The sequence below is a fragment of the Bufo bufo genome, chromosome 2, assembly GCF_905171765.1.
Source record: "Bufo bufo chromosome 2, aBufBuf1.1, whole genome shotgun sequence".
NCBI lineage: Eukaryota > Metazoa > Chordata > Amphibia > Anura > Bufonidae > Bufo > Bufo bufo.
In genome coordinates this window covers 714,942,821-714,963,547 of record NC_053390.1, presented here as the reverse complement: position 1 = coordinate 714,963,547, position 20,727 = coordinate 714,942,821, and the positions used below count along the sequence as shown (strand labels likewise).

General features: G+C 43.9%; 1 protein-coding gene across 1 annotated transcript in view; it reads left to right on the top strand.

Annotated features, from left to right (window-relative positions):
* ASAH1 (N-acylsphingosine amidohydrolase 1) overlaps positions 1–20,727 on the top strand; it is a 37,948-nt gene that overhangs the window by 13,759 nt on the left and 3,462 nt on the right. The window contains exons 5-13 of the mRNA XM_040418771.1: positions 781–859; positions 6,775–6,849; positions 6,930–6,975; positions 10,793–10,937; positions 14,904–14,958; positions 16,118–16,199; positions 17,432–17,563; positions 17,645–17,768; positions 19,657–19,713. Coding sequence (XP_040274705.1) covers positions 781–859; positions 6,775–6,849; positions 6,930–6,975; positions 10,793–10,937; positions 14,904–14,958; positions 16,118–16,199; positions 17,432–17,563; positions 17,645–17,768; positions 19,657–19,713 — 795 coding nt within the window. The remainder of the gene's footprint in view (positions 1–780; positions 860–6,774; positions 6,850–6,929; positions 6,976–10,792; positions 10,938–14,903; positions 14,959–16,117; positions 16,200–17,431; positions 17,564–17,644; positions 17,769–19,656; positions 19,714–20,727) is intronic.

Below are 20,727 nucleotides of genomic sequence, written 5' to 3'. Positions count from 1 at the left end.
ACGGATCGGTCTTGGCTATGTTAAAGATAATACAACCGGATCCATTCATAACGGAGGCAGGCGGTTGTATTATCATGCCGGAGGTGTTTTTGCTGAACCCTGCCGGATACAGTAAAAACGCTGGTGTGAAAGTAGCCTAATCCGAAAATAGTCTCATGTGTCATGGGGGCCTGGTGTTCAGCCTCTAAATGCAAAGAAGGCTGTATTATTATGGGTCGTGTTTTTTTATGGTAGAAGTTGAGGATTGTGAGCAGCTGCTTGCCGATAGCTGAGAATTCTGGCTTGAATGCGTTACAAGAACCATGAGCGGATCCATTGTGGTCAGGGTTTTACAAGATTTAGAATTTCATATCTTGGAAATATTCTGCTCCTCTACATTTTTGAACATTAGCTGAAATTGACGATAATGCAAAATGGTGCGTATTTAATTATATCTAACTGGATAATATTTACTGCCCGAAACTCTTTTATAAATGGACTTGAAGAAAGTATCCGGTAAATTGTTTTAAATGAAATGATATGCTAGACGAGGCAGTATGCATGGCAGCTAAAGCTTCAGCCCTGGGTATTGTCTCTTGGGCCGCTTTCTCAGGATCTGTAGCTGTAATACGCTGCAGAAAATGGGTCCTTATTCCACTTGTGTGAAGGAGAGGTCAGGCCATAACTTGCAGTTTATGAAATATCCTCATCATTGTAGTAGATACACTGATAGTCGTGCATAGTTTTTGAAAACTTATCAGAATAGAGAAGACCTAATGCTTTAATATGTTTGCTTTGCAGCCAGCTCTTGTTGGAAAGCTTCCACCGCCATTTGATGAAGAAATTAAAGGAATTGCAGATGAATCTGGATTGCCATTAGGTATCTGTGGGATGTAACATAGACACAATAGACAAAAATATCCTAAATTCTTGAGTTACCGCTGATCAGCAACGTGTTATGTCATAGAACTATACTCCATGTAAAGGACACTACTACAGTCCTGATCAAAAGTTTAAGACCACTTGAAAAATGGCAAAAAATCATATTTAGCATGGCTGGATCTTAACAAGGTTCCAAGTAGAGCTTCAACAACAAGAAGAAATGAGAGTGAGACAAACTTTTTTTGAGCATTCAATTTAATGAAAACCACGAATAAACTGAAATCAGCTGATCAAAAGTTTAGGACCATATGCCTTTAAAAGGCCAAATCTGTGCAAAGATGTGGATCCATTGTCATTTTCTGTCAGGTAGTCACACGTTGTGATGGCAAAGGCAAAAAAACTCCCTTTTTGAACTTGGTCGGGTTGTTGAACTGCATAAGCAGGGTCTCTCACAGCGCGCCATCGCTGCTGAGGTGGGAGGTAGTCAGACATTTGCAATTTCTTAAATGATCCTGAGGGTTATGGAACAAAAAAGTCAAGTGGAAGACCCAAAAAGATTTCATCAGCACTGAGCCGGAGGATCCAATTGGCTGTCCGTCAAGACACTGGACGATCCTCGACCCAAATTAAGGCCACTAGGCTGGGTTCACACGAGCGTGTCCGGATTAGGTCCGGATGCGTCCCGGTGTGTTGCGGCAAACCCGCGCGAGTAGGTACGCAATTGCAGTCAGTTTTGACTGCGATTGCGTTCCGATGTTCAGTTTTTATCGCGCGGGTGCAATGTGTTTTGCACGCTCGTGATAAAAAACCGACTGTGGTACCCAGACCCGAACTTCTTCACAGAAGTTCAGGTTTGGGTTAGTTGTAGTGCAGATTGTATTATTTTCCCTTATAACATGGTTATAAGGGAAAATAATAGCATTCTGAATACAGAATGCTTAGTAAAATAGCACTGGAGGGGTTAAAAAAAATAAAAAAATTAACTCGCCTTCTCCTCTTGATCGCGAAGTTCCCGGTATGATGAGTTGTGGGCTAAAGGACCTTTGGTGACGTCAGATCACATGCTCCAATCACATGGTACATCACCACGGTGATGGACCATGTGATTGGAGCATGTGATCTGCCGTCACCAAAGGTCCTTTAGCCCACAACTCATCATTAAAGAAGTAAAGAAGAGACCGGGAACTTCGCGATCAAGAGGAGAAGGTGAGTTAATTTGCTAATTTTTTTTAACCCTTCCAGCGCTATTTTACTAAGCATTCTGTCACCTAGCAACCATGCGTGAAAATCGCACCGCATCCGCACTTGCTTGCGGATGCTTGCGATTTTCACGCAACCCCATTCACTTCTATGGGGCCTGCGTTGCGTGAAAAACGCTGAATATAGAGCATGCTGCGATTTTCATGCAACGCACAAGTGATGCGTGAAAATCATCGCTCATCTGAACAGCCCCATAGAAATGAATGGGTCCGGATTCAGTGCGGGTGCAATGCGTTCACCTACCGCATTGCACCCGAGCGGAAATCTCGCCCGTGTGAACGCAGCCTTACTGGTGCTGACTGCAGCCCCATAACCATCAGACCTCATCTGAGACTGTAGGGATTCAAAAACAAAAAACGTCTTCAAAGACCTCGTCTCCTTGAACACCACAGAACTGCTCGTTTGGACTTTGCAAGAGAGCACCAAACATGGGACATTCAAAGGTGGAAGAAAGTTTTATTCTCTGATGAGAATTTTTTTGACCTTGATGGTTTCCAATATTACTGGCATGACAAGCAGATCCCACCTGAGATGTTTTCTACGCGCCACAGTGGAGGGGGCGCCATAATGGTCTGGGGTGCTTTTTCCTTCAGTGGAACAATGGATCTTCAGGAAGTGCAGGGGCGTCAAACGGCCGCTGGCTATGTCCAGATGTTGCAGAGAGCATTTCTCATGACTGAGGGCCCTCGTCTGTGTGGTAACAACTGGGTTTTTCAACAGGACAACGCTACAGTACACAATGCCCGCAGGACAAAGGACTTCTTCCAGGAGAAGATCATGGGAACATCCTGCGTGTTCCTATGATCTAAATCCAATTGAGAACCTTTGGGGATGGATGGCAAGGGAAGTTTACAAAAATGGACAACAGTTCCAGACAGTAGATGGCCTTCGTGCAGCCGTCTTCACCACTTGGAGAAATGTTCCCACTCACCTCATGGAAACGCTTGCATCAAGCATGCCGAAACAAATTTTTGAAGTGATAAACAATAACGGCGGAGCTACTCATTACTGAGATCATGTTTGGAAGTTCGATTTCTGTTTTGGGGGGGGGGGGGGGTTTAGTTTTTTTTTTGGAGGTGTGGTCCTAAACTTTTGATCAGCTGAAAAACAGACTGTTTCAGTTTATTCGTTGTTTTCATTAAATTGAATGCTCAAAAAATGTTGTCTCACTCCCATTTCTTCTTGTTGCATGTTGAAGCTCTACTTGGAACCTTGTTAAGATCCAGCCATGATAAATAGGATTTTTTGCCATTTTTCAAGTGGTCTTAAACGTTTGATCAGGACTGTACATCAATCTCCACCCTCATCCACTTATATCCCATATTGCAGTATTTTATATGTGCCCTAAGAGGTGGCCATCTTGTCTCCTCACTCCAATAGGTTTGGTAAACGGGTCAAAGCTGAGACTACTTTGCTCAGGAGGAGGCCGCTTATGTATGCAGAAACCCCTTTCGCTGCTCTTTCTGAATTGGGGTCTAGGCAAGCTCAGGCAAACTGTAGAGCTGGAAGTCTTGTAAACATAGCGAAGCGTTTTCTTCCTTTGTCTCATTCATTTGTATGTTTGGTAATAATCGATATACAGTGCTTTGACAAAGTATTCATACACTTTGAATTTTACACCTCTTTTTCACGTTATACTCACAAACTTAAATGTAATTTATTGGGATTTTATGTGATGGACCAACACAAAGTAGCAAGTATGTGTGAAGTGAAAAGAAAATGATACATGGTTTTCAAAATTTTCAATGAATAAAAATCTGGAAAGTGTGACGCACATTTGTATTCAGCCCCTCTGAGTCAGTACTTTGTAGGAACACCTTTTGCTGCTATTACAGCTGCAAGTCTTTTGGATTATGTCTCTACCAGCTTTGCACATGTAGAGGCTGACATATTTTTTCCCATTCTTATTTGCAAAATAGCTGAAGCTCAGTCAGATTGGATGGAGGGTGTCTGTGGACAGGAATATTTTAAGTCTTGCCACAGATTCTCAATGGGATTTAGGTCTGGACTTTGACTGGGCCATTCTAACACATAAATATGCTTTGATCTAAAGCATTCCGTTGTAGCTCTTGCTGTATGTTTAAGGTCTTTGTCTTGCCGGAAGGTGAACCTCCGCCCCGATCTCATTCCATCTTTCCATCAACTCTGACCTGCTTCCCTGTGCCTGCTGAAGAAATGCATCCCCACAGCCTGATGCTGCCACCACCTCCATGTTTCATAATGGGGATGGTGTGTTCAGGGTGATGTGCAGTGTTAGTTTTGCATTGAGGCCAGAAAGTTCTTTCTGTGGTCTAATCTGACCAGAGCACCTTTTTCCACATGTTTGCTGTGTCCCCTATATGCTTTGTGGCAAACTGAATACACCAATAATAGTTGTCCCTTGGACAGATTCTCCCACCTGAGTTTGGATCGTGTGCAGCTCCTCCAGAGTAACGATGGCCCTCTTGGCTCTTCTCTAATTAGTGTTCTCCTTGCCTGGTCTGTCCGTTTAGGTGGACGACCATGTGTTGGTAGGTTTGCAGTTGTGCCATACTCCTTCCATTTTTGGATGATGGATTGAACAGTGCTTCGTGAGATCTTCAGAGCTTGGGATATTGTTTTTATAACCTAACCCTGCTTTACACTTCTCCACAACTTTATCCCTGACCTGTCTGATGTGTTCCTTGGTTTTCATGATACTGTTTGATCACTAATGTTCCCTAATAAACCTCTGAGGCCTTCACAGAACAGCTGTAGTTATACTGAGAATAAATGACACACAGGTGGACTCTATTTACTAATTAGGTGACTTTTGAAGGCAGTTGGACACACTGGATTTTATTTAGGGGTATCGGAGTACAGAGGGCTGAATACAAATGCACACCACATTTTCTAGATTTTCATTTATTAAAATTTTAGAAAATCCTATATCATTTTCTTTTCACTTTACGCATACCGTATTTTTCGCTTTATAAGACGCACCCCCCCACCAAAAAAAGTGGGGGGGGGGGAATGGCAGTGCGTCTTATAAAGCGAACACTGCCATGTTTACTTTGATGACGCTGATACATTGCGGCCTGCGATGTATCAGAGGGGTGGGGGGAGGGGACAGAGGCTGGCAACACTCGCGGCGGGGCCCCGATGCAGTCACTGTACTGTAATACATCGGGCCCCGCTCACAGCAATTTTCATATGTAAAGTCTGCAATCTTCAAGCAGTGTCTCTGCTTTAAACTGGGGCAATCCTCTGTAGTAGTACAACTCACTATGAAAGCGGCAGGCAGGGCGGCAGCGTAACCTCGCGATGCTCACTCATTCATGCTCCTCCCACTTCCTTCATGAATGAAGTGGGAGGAGCGTGAATGAGTAAGAATCGCGAGGTTACGCTGCCGCCCTGCCTGCCGCTTTCATAGTGAGTTGTACTACTACAGAGGATTGCCCCAGTTTAAAGCAGAGACACTGCTTGAAGATTGTAGACTTTACATATGAAAACTGCTCCATAACACTCTGCTTTCTTCTATAACAGTACTTACTATGAAAGCAGCGGTCCAGCCGGAACGTGACGTCACTCACTCGGTCATGCTCCTCCCACTTCATTAATAAAGCTGGCAGGAGCGTGACTGACTGACTGACTGAGTGACGTCACGTGCCGGCTGGACCGCTGCTTTCATAGTAAGTACTGTTATAGAAGAAAGCAGAGCCATTAAAAGATTTTACATATAAAGTCTACTGTGTGCCCTGTGGTGTCACTATTCGCACAGGGACAATATACTGTGACACATATGATACTGTGACCAGCATAAGATCATCAAGTGAATAGTGACCCCCACTACATAAGATGCTATATGTGTGTCATCCACACATCCCCCGTAGTAGTGTATCATCCACACATCCCCCCTCATAAAAGTGCGTCATCCACAGATCCCCCATGAAAGTGCATCATCCACAGAGCCCCCATAAAAGTGCGTCATGTACAGGTCCCCCCCATAACAGTGTCATCCACAGGTCCCCCCCATAACAGTGTCATCCACAGGTCCCCCCATAACAGTGCGTCATCCACAGGTCCCCCATAACAGTGCATCATCCACAGGTCCCCCCATAACAGTGCGTCATCCACCATTAGTTCAAAACCCACCAAAAGCACACCTTTTGGTTCAAAATATATTTTTTCTAATTTTCCTCCTTAAAAATCTAGGTGCGTCTTATCATCAGGTCTGTCTTATAAAGCGAAAAATACGGTACTTGCTACTTTGTGTTGGTCTGTCACAGAAAATCCCAGTAAGATACATTTAAGTTTGTGAGTGTAAGGCTACTTTCACACTAGCGTTCGGGGCTCCGCTTGTGAGTTCCGTTTGAAGGCTCTCACAAGCGGCCCCGAACGGATCCGTCCAGTCCTAATGCATTCTGAGTGGAGGCGGATCCGCTCAGAATGCATCAGTCTGGCACCGTTTGTCCTCCGCTCCGCTCAGCAGGCGGACAACTGAACGCTGCTTGCAGCGTTCGGGTGTCCGCCTGGCCGTGCGGAGGCAAACGGATCCGTCCAGACTTACAATGTAAGTCAATGGGGACGGATCCGTTTGAAGTTGACACAGTACGGTATGAATATCTTTTCAAGACATTGTATATTGCTCTCCCTAGGAATACTGAATCTCTTTTGTTTTTCATTTCATAATAGGAGAAGTCATGTTATTCAATATCTTCTATGAAATCTTCACCGTGTGCACGTCTGTCGTGGCAGAGGATACATCTGGTAATCTTCTCTTCTTGAATTTTTACAGCTTAAGTGAATGATTTCTGTCTTGTTTTAATATTATACTATTTATTATAAAGGCAAGTTATTACATGCCAGAAACATGGACTTCGGGTTATTGCTTGGGTGAGTGCTCTCATTTCTTATAGTTTTATTCATTTCCACATGACTGTACACAGAATTTATTTTATGTATTTATATAGAGCCTACATATTTGCAGCACTGTACACAGATTATCATCCCTGACATTGGTCCCTGTCTGTCTGGGGATCACAATCTAAATTCCAAATTGCAGATCCGTAAAACACGGATACCGCCCGTGTGCCTTCCGCAATTTGCGGAACGGAACAGGAGGCCCATTATAGAAATGCCTAATCTTGTCTACAAAACGGACAAGAATAGGACATGACTCATAATTTTTGCGGGGCCACGGAACGGAGCAATGGATGCGGACAGCACACGGAGTGCTGTCCGCATCTTTTGCGGCCCCAATGAAGTGAATTGGTCCGCACACGAGCCGCAAAAAATGCAGCTCGGATGCGGACCAAAACCACAGTCGTGTGAATGAGCCCTTATTAAAAGTCCTCCTCAGTGTATATAGGACTACCTAGCCAGTTACTGTACCGAAATGTCCTTCTCTGCAATATCTTACATAATGTGTATTCATGTAATTGTACCGTACTATGATATTAAAAACAGGGGGCCATTGTTGGAGCTTGTATGAAGGCACCATGAACCTTTTGAACAACAATGATCCCCTTATTGTGGGATGTAATAAAAAAAAATCCTGCAGTCATGTAAGTATGTGATTATCTTCCAGCCACACTATCCACTTGTGGGTGATGGAGGTTCAGATCTTAGCACGTAGAGCTTTCAGCTATTGTGACTACTGTGATATTTTATGATGTTCTGTCAATTCTCTGAAGGAAAACACCTTGCATGATGTTAGCCGGTAGATGAAGAAGGTAAAATGTGAGAGTCCGCAGTAGATGGCTTTTATTGGCTAGCTAAGATGACGACCTGGTTGAGATGTTGTGTTTATACCATGCCCATACTTTGAAACCTAAGTTGTCTTAGAATCTTGGTATGGTTTGTTATGGTTTTCATTGAGCCATTAACCCTTTCACTACTTATTTCGTTTTTGCGTTTTCACTTTTCTTCCCCATCTTCCTTGAGCCATAACTTTTTATATTTCCGTTCACATAGCTGTATGAGAGCTTATTTTTTTTTGCGGGACAAGTTGTACTTTCTAATGCCACCATTAATTATGGCATACAATGTAGTGGGAAGCGGTAAAACCTTTCCAAATGGGGTGGAATTGGAAAAAAAACACAATTCCTCCACTGTTTTACGGGTTTTGTTCCCACAGCGTTTCGTTTATGGCAAAACTGACCCATGCTCTTCATTCTCTGGATCAGTAAAATTACAACGATACCATATATATATATATATATTTTTTTTTTTATGTCTAAATAGTGTAAAAATAAATTTTTAAACTTTAAAAAAAGAAATTCATTTTTTTATAGCTACAGTCTTGTGAAAAAATTAGGACACCCTTTGAAAGCATGTGGTTTTTTGTAACATTTTTAATAAATGGTTATTTCATCTCCGTTTCAACAATACAGAGAGATTAAAGTAATCCGACTAAACAAAGAAAACTGAAGAAAAGTCTTTTCAAGATCTTCTGTAAATGTCATTCTACAAAAATGCCTATTCTAACTGAGGAAAAAGATAGGACACCCTTGCCCCTAATAGCGAGTGTTACCTCCTTTGGCTGAAATAACTGCAGTGAGACGGTTCTTGTAGCCATCTACCAGTCTTCGACATCGGTCTGAGGAAATTTTACCCCACTCCTCAATGCAGAACTTTTTCAGCTGTGAGATGTTTGAGGGGTTTCTTGCACGTACAGCCCTTTTCAAGTCACCCCACAGCATCTCAATGGGATTCAAATCTGGACTTTGACTTGGCCATTCCAGGACTCTCCATTTCTTCTTTTTCAGCCAATCTTTGGTTGATTTACTAGTATGTTTTGGGTCATTGTCATGTTGCATGGTCCAGTTCCGCTTCAGCTTTAATTTTCTAACTGATGGTCTCACATGTTCTTCAAGCACCTTCTGATACACAGTAGAATTCATCGTGGATTCTATGATGGTGAGTTGACCAGGTCCTGCTGCAGCAAAGCAGCCCCAAACCATGACACTTCCACCTCCATGCTTCACAGTTGGTATGAGGTTCTTTTCTTGGAATGCTGTGTTTGGTTTACGCCAAACATGTCCTCTGCTGTTGTGTCCAAATAATTCAATTTTGGACTCATCTGTCCAAAGAACATTATTCCAGAAGTCCTGGTCTTTGTCAACTTTATCGCTGGCAAATGTCAGTCTGGCCTCGATGTTTCTCTTGGAAAGCAAAGGTTTCCTCCTTGCACACCTCCCATGCAAGTTAAACTTGTACAGTCTCTTTCTGATTGTAGAGGCATGTACTTCTACATCAACAGTAGCCAGAGCCTGCTGTAGTTCTCGAGATGACACTTTAGGGTTTTTGGATACCTCTTTTAGCATCTTGCGGTCTGCTCTTGGGGTGAACTTGCTGGGGCGACCAGTCCTGGGCATGTTGGCAGTTGTTTTGAAAGCCCTCCACTTGTAGACTATCTTCCGGACAGTGGAATGGCTGATTTCAAAATCTTTTGAGATCTTTTTAAATCCCTTCCCAGACTCATAGGCTGCTACAATCTTTTTTCTGAAGTCCTCTGACAGCTCTTTTGCTCTCACCATGGTGCTCACTCTCACTTCAACAGTCAGGAGCACACCAAACTAAATGTCTGAGGTTTAAATAGGGCAAGCCTCATTCAACATGCAGAGTAACGATCTACTAATTATGTGCACCTGGTGTGATATACCTGTGTGAGATCTGAGCCAATTTAAGAGGGAATACATGTGAGGGTGTCCTATCTTTTTCCTCAGTTAGAATAGGCATTTTTGTAGAATGACATTTACAGAAGATCTTGAAAAGACTTTTCTTCAGTTTTCTTTGTTTAGTTGGATTACTTTAATCTCTCTGTATTGTTGAAACGGAGATGAAATAACCATTTATTAAAAATGTTACAAAAAACCACATGCTTTCAAAGGGTGTCCTAATTTTTTCACATGACTGTATATCTACTGAGCTGTGTGGGGGCTCATTTTTTGTCGTTTTTATTGATGCTGTTTCTGAGTGTGTGTGACTTTTTGATCACATTTTATTACATTTTTTGGGGTAAGAGAAGCAATGAAAAAATGGCAAATTGGCCATTTTGACCCTTTTTTTCCATTACGCCATTAATAGTTCGGGCGTTTAGATATTTATTTTTTATTATACCGTAAGGGGGAAACTTATTTTTTTTTTTTTTATTTTTTTTTATATATATATATTTTTTGTAATGATTTTGAAGCTCATATGAGCCTATCTGATTCCTAATTTTGAACAATCATGCATTTTTAAAATGAGTTTATTGCTGTCTGTTGCTAATTTCTTATATTGGCCTGGCATCTGATGGCCAAAATAAAAATTCCAGCATGAATGCTCTGGGTCTCGTCAGCGAGACTCGGAGCATTCAAAGCAATTACTGACATCCCCATTGGTCGCATGGGGATGTCGGTAGGATGCCCGGAAGTGCGAGCTTCCTGGTTTTTGACACTTTAGATGCCGCATTCTCACTTGATCACAGCATCTAAAGCCATTAATTACTGCGATATGCATTATTGCTGGTCACGGTAATAAGCGGTATGTCTCTGCTGTTTGAAACATCAGAGACCTGCCAGCCATGACGCCCGCTGCTCGTGCGAGTGGGCGCCATGTTTGCTGGTAGCGAAAGGGTTAAAAGGTACCAACCTCTCATTTAAAAAAATCTTCTCTGTTCTCTATACATGGTTGTAGTGATTTACTTCTCTTATTCCTTGTCATTCAGATGGGATGTGAAGAATAATACATGGGAGATCTCTGAGCTGCTCAAACCTTTGGTTGTCAATGTAAACTTCCAACAAAACAATAAGACCGTTTTTGTGTCTACGGGCTTTGCTGGATATGTTGGAATGGTAACTGGAATGAAACCAGTAAGTTGTTTTATGCAGGTACCAGTGTGTGTTCTAAGTCCACATGTTTCCTTTCTTGGCTTAATCACTAGGCGAGACCATCTAAGGCCTCTTTCACACTTGTGCTATTGATTTCCATCCTACTTCTTTATAGAAAATCAGGTAAAAGTATTTATATATGTACCTACAACCTCTTCAGCCAATGGCATTTATCTTGTAGAGAAAGCTAATACAAGACACTTACTAATGTATTGTGATTGTCCATATTGCCTCCTTTGCTGGCTTGATTCATGTTTCCATCACATTATACACTGTTCATTTCCATGGTTATGACCACCCTGCAATCCTGCAGCAGTGGTCGTACTTGCACACTATAGGAAAAAGTGTCGGCCTCTCTGGTGGCTGGGACCGTGGGAGCACACATGGGCACATACAGTACGCGCAGTGGATCCTGTCCATACCACCTCTCGGAGAACAAAGTTATTATTATTTATTATTCATTCCATAGCGCTGTACATATGAGAAGAGGTATACATACATAATACAGACAATTGCACTAAGCATAAACAAGACTGGTTACAAACTGGTACAGAAGGAGAGAGGGCCCTGCCCGTGAGGGCTCACAATCTACGTGGTATGGGAGAAGGACACAGTAGGTGCGGGTGAAGTTGTTCATGGCGGTATAGAGGCAGCAGGGTCACTGGTTGTAGGCTTGTCTGAAGAGGTGGGTTTTTAGGTTTCTTTTGAAGGATTCCACTGTAGGTGAGAGTCTGATATGTTGGGGTAGCGAGGGGTAGCGAGTTCCAGAGTGTGGGGGATGCACGGGAGAAAGGCGGTCTTGTGAGGATCAGAGTGTGTGTGGGGATGTAACGGGAAAGTAGCTCAGAGATGTAGGGAGGGGACAGGTTGTGGACAGCCTTGTATGTATTTGTTAGTACTTTGAAGTGAATTCGCTGGGCAATGGGGAGCCAGTGAAGGGATTGGCAGAGGGGAGAGGCAGAGAAGTAACAGGGTGAAAGGTGGATTAGTCGGGCAGCAGAGTTGAGGATAGATTAGAGGGGTGCGAGAGTGCTAGATGGAAGGCCACAGAGAAGAATGTTGCAGTAGTCTAGGCGGGAGATGATGAGGGTGTGTACAAGCATTTTCACAGACTCAAAGTTGAGGAAAGCCCGGATGCGGGAGATGTTTTTAAGTTAGAGGCGGCAGGTGGTGGAAAGGGCTTGGATGTGCGGTCTGAAGGAGAGGGCAGAATTCAAGGTCACCCCAAGGCAGCGGACTTGGTTGACCGGAGAGAGTGTGCAGCCATTGATCGTGATAGGTCTGTTGGGGGGGGGGTTGAGCAAGATGGGGGAAAGATGCTGAATTCTGTTTTGTCCATGTTAAGTTTTAGAAAGCGAGAGGCGAAGGAGGATATAGAAGATAGACATTGTGGGATTCTGGATAGTAAGGTGGTGAGGTCTGGACCAGAGAGGTAGATTTGTATGTCGTCAGCATAAAAGTGATACTGAAAGCCATGGGACTCTGAGCTGTCCCAGGCCGAAAGTGTAGATAGAGAAGCAGGGGTCCTAGGACAGAGAGTTGTGGGACACCAACAGAGAGGGAATGAGACGCTAAATGTCCGCTCTGTGAGGTATGATGTGATCCAAGAGATGAGTTTGTAACAGAAGGGAGTCATCGACAGTGTCAGAGGCAGAGGACAGGTCAAGGAGAAGGAGGACCGAGTAATGTTTTTTGGTTTTGGCTGTTGGGTCATTGGTGACTTTAGTGAGGGCAGTCTCAGTTGAGTGCTGGGTTTGAAAGCCAGATTGTAGCCGGTCAAAGAGAGAGCAGGAGGAGAGATGAGAGGACAGTTCAGAATGGACATGTTGACAAGTTAGACAAGTTGTGACTGACTTGCAACCTGTGACCACAAAGACAACAGTGCTGGATTTTCTGCTGTTGTCGTGTTGCTCTGGGACACCATTGACTGTCATTAGATGCAGTGTCACCATGTAGCCTCAGCCTTCCAAACAGCTGACAATGGTATAAAATAAAAGGAGTAGTGCTTACCTTAGCAATCCCCTGCTGCCCTTTGTATACTTGCCTCCAGCAGTAAAGTGTCATGTCAGATGGCAGTGACGTTTCGGCACCAGTAATTGGCTACAGAGGTCACATGTCAGGGCTATACAACACCGCTGGAGCCAGGTAGACAGTAGCCTGTGCACAGGCATGGGATTCAGCCAGTTCCCTCCAGTTCTCCAAATCCAGTTGTTAAAATTACAACTGGATCGAAGAACCGTGTTATTGGCTGAGTCCCGATCCGGTGCTCTGGAGGCGGCAAGGCAGCTGGAGATGTTCACTTCCATTGTTTCGCGCTCCGCTGATAGTTTAGCTCCTTAGTTGGGTGGTATATGTGTGTAGCATATATATGTTGTATTTGTGTGTGTTGCATATATATGGTGTATGTATATGTAAACATGTGTTGTGACGCTGCGTGTCCGCCGTTGAGTAGGGTACCTGTTTTTAAAAATTTGAATCCCACCCCTGCCTGTGCAGGACCAAGGAGTAGTCTGCACAGGAGCGGCAGGGGATTGGTAAGGTGAAGGCTGTGATACATTCAGAACTAGCAGCTCTTTAATGTCGTGCTGCTTTTTGGACTTTTTTTCAACATTTAAAAAGGACTTAGATGGAGATGGTTCTAGAAAACAATAATGAGCAAGCAGAAAATGTCAGGCCTGTTCCTATCATTTAAATGTCATGGATAGGAAATGGCTTAACTTTGGGATCAGTCGGGGGCTGACCTCTGCTTTCTCTGCCATTCTTTTGACTTCTCTCTCCTGGCTACCCTCAGTGAAAGATATTAGAACATAGGTCCATTTACGTGAATAAGGCGGTTTGGTAAAACTGGGGGTTTGATGTGTAAGACCTCCCACTTAGACACGGGAATGCGCGTTTGCAGGTCATGTAAATGCATAGAAATAGGACCTTGTATACTATATCTAATCAGACGGAGACACCGTAACACTGGCAGTAAGTGCCAGATCCGTACTCTGTGAAAGAGGACCTGTCACCTCTCCTGACATGTCTGTTTTAGTAACTGCTTGCGTTCTCCATGTAATAATTCTGGAGCATCTCTTCTCATGACTCTGCTGTGCCATTCCTGTATTATTCCAGCTAGAAGCTTACAAATAAAGGTACTGCTGGGTGTTACCAATGGATTGTGTGTCTCACTCTGTCTAATGAGTGCTGACAGTCTCAGGCCTCATGCACATGTGCGATCCGTTTCTGTATGTTCATATTTCCGTTCCGCAAAAAAATAGAACATGTCCTATTATTGTCCGCATTACGAACAAGTATAGTGCTGTTCTATCAGGGGCCAGCTGTTCCGTTCCACAAAATACGGAATGCACACGGACGTCATCTGTATGTTTTGCGGACCGCAAAATGCATACGGTCGTGTGCATGAGGCCTCAGATTGTGCAGTGACTTACCCGCAACTGGTAACACCCGTCTGTACCTTCACTGAAAGCTGCTGACAATTCATTCATAACTTCTAGTAGAAATAACAGGGGAACGGCACAATATAGAGCAATAAGAATAGATATTTCAGAATTTATTACATGGGGAATACAAGTACAGACCTGTCAGGAGAGGTGACATAGCATGTAGCCTCATAGCCGAACCTGTTCTGTGACTTTGTAGGGTTTTGCCCATCATCAAACAAATCTTGCACTTATTTTTCCGTGTACAGTCTGTTTGCAGCAGCTAGATGTGAAATTGTATTGAAGGGGATATTGCAAATTCCTGTTCAGTCAAAAATCCATGACTGCATTTTATCTCCGAGATTTCATAGGAGTTTCAGGAACATTTTCTAGAACATCTGATTACTGCCTAAGTAAAGGATGGCTGCTGATTTACTCCCTCACCACAGCAGCAGATATGTATTATTGCCAGCCTGGTTTAGTGGTGCCAGTTTCTGCCTTACCACTGTCCATCTTTTCTTTGCAGGGAATACTGACTCTCACCATGAACGAGCGATTCAGTCTTGATGGTGGCTATATTGGTGAGTCTTTTCTTGCTACTATAACAGCAGAGCATCAAATACATACATCCTAAACATGGTTTATGACACGCCTATACTTTAGAGTATATTGCATTGTGCTCCATTTTCTCCCATGCCTTCAAGCCCTTATCTTGCTTCGGCCCTTGCATCTCCTACATGTTGGGACAACTTGGATAAGACGGTTGGCACACATCAAGAAGCCACTCCAACACAGTAGATTCTGGGTACAAGCTGGCCAGAACAAGCTTTATTCTTCACCTGTGGTCACATCATGGGGCACACTCCAAAACACATGGTCACATCTCACATGATACACAAACAGCAATCCTCGGCCTTCTGGCCACTAACTACACAGTACCTTTTTTCGTTACCAGGACCTGGGTCTACCACACTGTTACTCACCTATCACATCACAATTCACACCATACGTATGGGCCTGCAACTCCCACAGGCCTCTTCACTACTTCTTCACAGAGTGGGAGCCTAGCCCTTATTTATATGAGCTGACTGCTAGTGAAGCCATTAAATGCCCAGTTGTCTGAGGATCAGGGGGAAAGTCCCAATTTTCCCAAACTTTTATTTTCCTCTCCTGGTGATATTCACACTTTTCAAGGCAGCCTATCACCTCCAAATCAGTTAAAAAGTAAGCATACTGCAACTTACGGTAGGTTCCTCTGAAACATAACCATATGTTTGTGAAACTCCACTCCTCTAATCCTGAAAAATGCTTATTTTTTATTTTTATGCAAATACGGCTTTTAGTGCACCCTGGGTGTGCCCTCTGTTTGGTGCACAATCTCTTCACCAGTAATCCTTATTTGCAGAAAAATAAAAAGATGCATTTCCTAGGATGAGAGAACCAGATGTTCATAGGAAGGATGCAGCTTCTACCCTACATGCTTACGCCTTTGGAGGCGACAGACTCCCTTTCAGCTCTCTTGACATTTGCTGCTCTTGTGACAGGACATCTATACACTTGGATAGGTACACACCAGTAGATGCTCATTCCTTACATGTTGAGAGCTGCTTCTCTCTGTATGTTGTCTTGACACCATTTTTATTGTAGCTATAATGATGCTTCTCTACCGTCGTACAACATCTCTGCAGTTGTATTCGTAACCTCTCACTCATGGTTATGCTTTGCTATGTGCATCTGCAGGTGTCCTTGAATGGATCCTGGGAATAAGGCAAGGGGCTTGGATGAGCTTTCTCACCAGAAGCGTGCTGGAGAATGCTACAAGGTAGGCTTCTCTGCTGTCAGGTACCAGACATACGTATTAAATACAAACCTCTTATGCATTGTTTCATGCAGAGCGGATTTGGTTTTTGCATGCATGTGTTTTTTTTTATTGTAATCACTATTGCCATCACTCGTCCCCATACAGAATCATTGTTTGCCGGCAACAGTGCTGTTTAGATGTCATGATCTGCTGCCGGCAAATGGTAATTTAGCTGTCTGCATGAATGATCCTTCTACTGTTGAGTGTTTTATGCTAATCAGCCCCTGGGTGCAAAGAGGGCGGTGCTGCTGCACCCAAAGCTCTGCTCCTCTTCATTCCCGGCCATGCCCACACCACATTGATTGACAGACAATAAAGACCTACTCGCGCCTGGCCCTGGAGTCTTGTGGCAGCATGTTCAGCGCACACACTGTACATGGCTAGAGATTGCAGGGCGCTCCATTGGCCTCAGCAATGGACATAGCTGATAGACATCCTGGGATTCTGGAGGGAAGGGAAGTAACATCTGGGCCAGAGAGGTAGATTTGAGTGTCATCACCATAAAGGTTGTATTGGAAGCCATGGGACTCTTTGAGCTGTCTCAGACCGATTGTATAGATGGAGAAAAGTAGAGGACCCAGGACAAAGTCTTGAGGGACACCAACAGAGAGGGGGCATGAGGAGGAAGTGGTGTATGATTGGGAAGCCTGAAGGTCCTGTTGGTAAGGTACAAGGAGATACAGGAGAGGGCCAGATCTCAGATGCAGAGAGATAAGAGGGTTTGTAACGGGAGAGAGTGGTCCATTGTGTCAAAGGCAGAGGACAGGTCAAGGAGGAGCATAGAATAATCAGCTAGCATATGGTTGGTGACTTTGGTTAGGGCGGTTTCAGTGGAGTAGTTGGGACGAAAGCCGGATTGTAGCAGATTAAAAAGAGTAGGATCAGAGGAGAGGACAGTTCAAGATGGACATGTTCATTAGCCTCTCCATTGAATAACGTTACACATGGCACTGTGCTTGCACCAACCCCTTTGATGGCAAGAATGCCTGCATACTGAAGGGACTAGATGTATCCATGTCTATCTGTAGTGCCGCCGCTTGTAATTTCACAATTGACTGCATTGGTTCCCAATGATGTATAATCTGTATTCTCATATTCACAGTTGTGTTCTTTAGGAAGACGCTTCTTCCTGTAATTTACAGTCTAAGTATTTGACTTCATGTTTATTAATCTACCTGTCTTGCACCACACAGTTATGAGGAAGCCAAAACCCTTTTGTCAAAAACAGTATTGCTAGCTCCTGCTTACTTCATACTGGGTGGCAACCGATCCGGGGAAGGCTGTGTGATCACACGCTCCAGACAGTCCTGCCTTGACATTTGGGAGTAAGTATTTGGTCAGTGAAGAACCTCATTTCCATTTTTTTTAATTGTAGAAATACTGACCCTGTCTCTCTGAAATTTTAGGCTCGATATTCAGAAAGGGAAGTGGTATGTCCTTGAAACAAACTATGACCACTGGAAGTCGCCCTTACCCATTGATAACAGAAGGGATCCAGCAATGAAGTGCATGAATAGGACTACCCAGAAGGTAATTTTGAGTCAATGATCATACAGTCTTGAAGGTTTTTATTATTATTGTTTATTGCATAGTATATTATGTGAGGAGGAAAACCTTAAAGGGGGATTCCAGTTCGAACAAGTTATCCTCCCTCCTCTGCATAGGGGGTGAGAGATCTGTTGGAGTCTGACCACTGGTAACGCCACCTATGTATTATGAGAATGGGGGGTCCTGTGGTATTGAGCATGCGCACTGCTGCTCTTTTCATCTCTAAGGACTTCAGTAATTGCCAACTACAGTACATGACCTGGCAGTCCCACAGACTTTTGAATTGAGTGGTGGTAGGCATGGCCGACCATCGCTTCATTCCATTTTCTTGTGACCGGTGAGGTCCCAGCAGTTGAGGCCCCCTATTCTAACAAGATTAGCTGACAGAATGTAAGACGACAGCACATCTGCATTGTCTTCATGTCAGTGCAGGGTGGAAGCAATCTGTCATGATACAGATTTTGAAGATGCAAAGGGGGGACGGCGGTAAGTCTCCAACTGCGGCTTTCTATGGTGAGGCAGGGGGGACTTGGCAGATGGTAAGTTAAAATGTAACTGTCATTTTTTATTTATTTTTTGCTAATGTGTAGGGACAGTGATAGGAAAGAGTTTTTCTAATATACTTTATTTAGGGAAAACCTTTATTTATAGGAGAAAACTAGGGCGGAAATGTCCCTTAGCAGGGATCTTTTTCATAGCTGTTGCCCTGGAACATCCGTCTTCCTTACAGCACAGGGCTGTATTAGGGAGACAGGCAGTGCTGGGAGCTGGCGGGCGTTTGCCTGCACTGCTTCCTCGTATAGTAGTGGGGCAATACAGTTATTACAGATTAAATATGTATTAACATAGAAATAAATATCTTTACTTTCTTCCTGCTTACTGATCAGCATGCTCTCCCACAGCCAGGAGCGTGATCAGCGCTGTCAGTGAGCTCCCCTGTACTCCTGGTGCTGTGTGATTAACCACCCGCCTGGAGCAATGCCCATGTGAGTGGTAAGTGCTCACTACAGGCAATGCAGGGAGGCAGGGGGACCGTAATAATATATAGCTGTCCCTATATGCAGTAAAATAGCCGCTCTGCATTGAGCACTTACCACTCACACAGGCATTGCTCCCGGCGGGTGGTTAATCACACAGCACCAGGCGTACAGGGGGAGCTCACTGACAGCGCGGGCCACGCTGATTACTAAGCACGAAGAAAGTAAAGAGATTTATTTCTAGCAACTGCTCTGAAAAAGATTGCTGCCAATGGACATTTTAGCCTTAGTTTACTCCTGTAAATAAAGGTTTTCCCCAAATAAAGTATATTAGAAAAATCTTCCGTATCACTGTCCCTACACATTAGCAAAAAAAAAAAAAAAAAAGGCAATTACACTTTAAAGATCCTTAACCTAAGCTATCCAGGGGCCCCATAAGGTGAGAAATAAGGTGAGAAATCCTCAAAATGGCAAATCTGCGAGACGTTCTCTATCCAAGAATGAACTTCAGTGAGTAATTAAATAATTTAGCAGCGGAGATAAGCAAATTGGGAAGACTGTAACTGGAAGGACAGGGCTGAGGAGTGGGCTTTCAAAGAGTCACCAGTTCAGGTGTTAAAATAATGGGCGTAGAGCATATTTATGTTAATCTGTTCTATGGACCAGTAGTAGGTTAATGCAAGGGCACACCTACCAGATAAATTATAGAATAGTTTAATCAGTATTATTTGTAACCTTTTTTCTTTGTATTTTAGATTTTGCAGCAGTAATAATAATTGGTTGCCCGTAGCCGTTACCCATTGTTGTGTTGCCAACTGTGAGAATTGTATAAGAAAATCTTGATTTCTGTGTTGTCTGACATACAGCCCTGTGTCATTGTCTTTTTTTTCTAGAATATTTCAATTGCCACAATCTATGATATGCTGTCAACAAAACCTGTCCTGAACAAGGTATGCGTTTTTATTATCTGCGTATATCTCCTTATATCACACACTGCGCTTAGCGGCATTTTACCTGAGTGTAATCTGCGGCGGGTGGCTAAAACACAGGGGCCAGATGTTAGTTGAAAGTCTGTAGTAGGATGAGAATGTCTATATACTTGGCTCTAGACATGGCGTTGTTCTCCATATGCTGTACAAAATGATGGTCACGGCAGTGTTAAAGGTATATTTACATGTGGCAAATTTGGTGTACACATTTCTGCTACTGAAAATCCTTGCATGTGAATGGGGTTGTTTTGGTGGCAAGCATATAGATTTCTGCAAGGCCCATTGAGATGAATGAGACAGTCACAGAAATCTCTGCTGCCTGTGAATTAGGGATCGACCGATTATTGGTTTTACCATTATTATCGGCCAATATTCAGGATTTTGAACGGTATCGGCATCTATTTTGCCGATATACCGATAACGCTGCTGTTAGCGCTCTCCGTGTTCCCTCAGCAGCACAGGGGAGAAGGAAGCAGTGTCTCCCTCCCCCTGTGCCGCTGCTGGTGCTGCCACCAATGAGAGGAGGGAGGACAAGAGGAGGGGAGGGGCTGTGGCCGCTGCGCCACCAATGAAGATAACGCTCTCATTCATTCAAATTCAACAGGAGGCGGGAGCTGGCTGCAGAATCGCATAACCTGCTCCCGACCTCTATGACAAGTAGCTGCGATCTGCGGTAGTTAACCCCCCCCCCCAAACCCCAGTATTAATCATTGGTGGCGCAGTGCGTCCCCCCACCCAAGCCCCCCAGTATTAATCATTGGTGGCAGTGGCCACAGGGTCCCCTCTCCCCTCCTCCTCACTGGCAGTTCTGATCGGAGCCCCAGCAGTGTAATGCTGGGGCTCCGATCTGTTACCATGGCAGCCAGGACGCTATTGAAGCCCGGGCTGTCAGAGCACAGAGCAGCAGGGACAGTGTGAGGTCCTATTCACCCTGATAGAGATCTATCAGGGGATATAGGACAAGGGTTCTAGTCC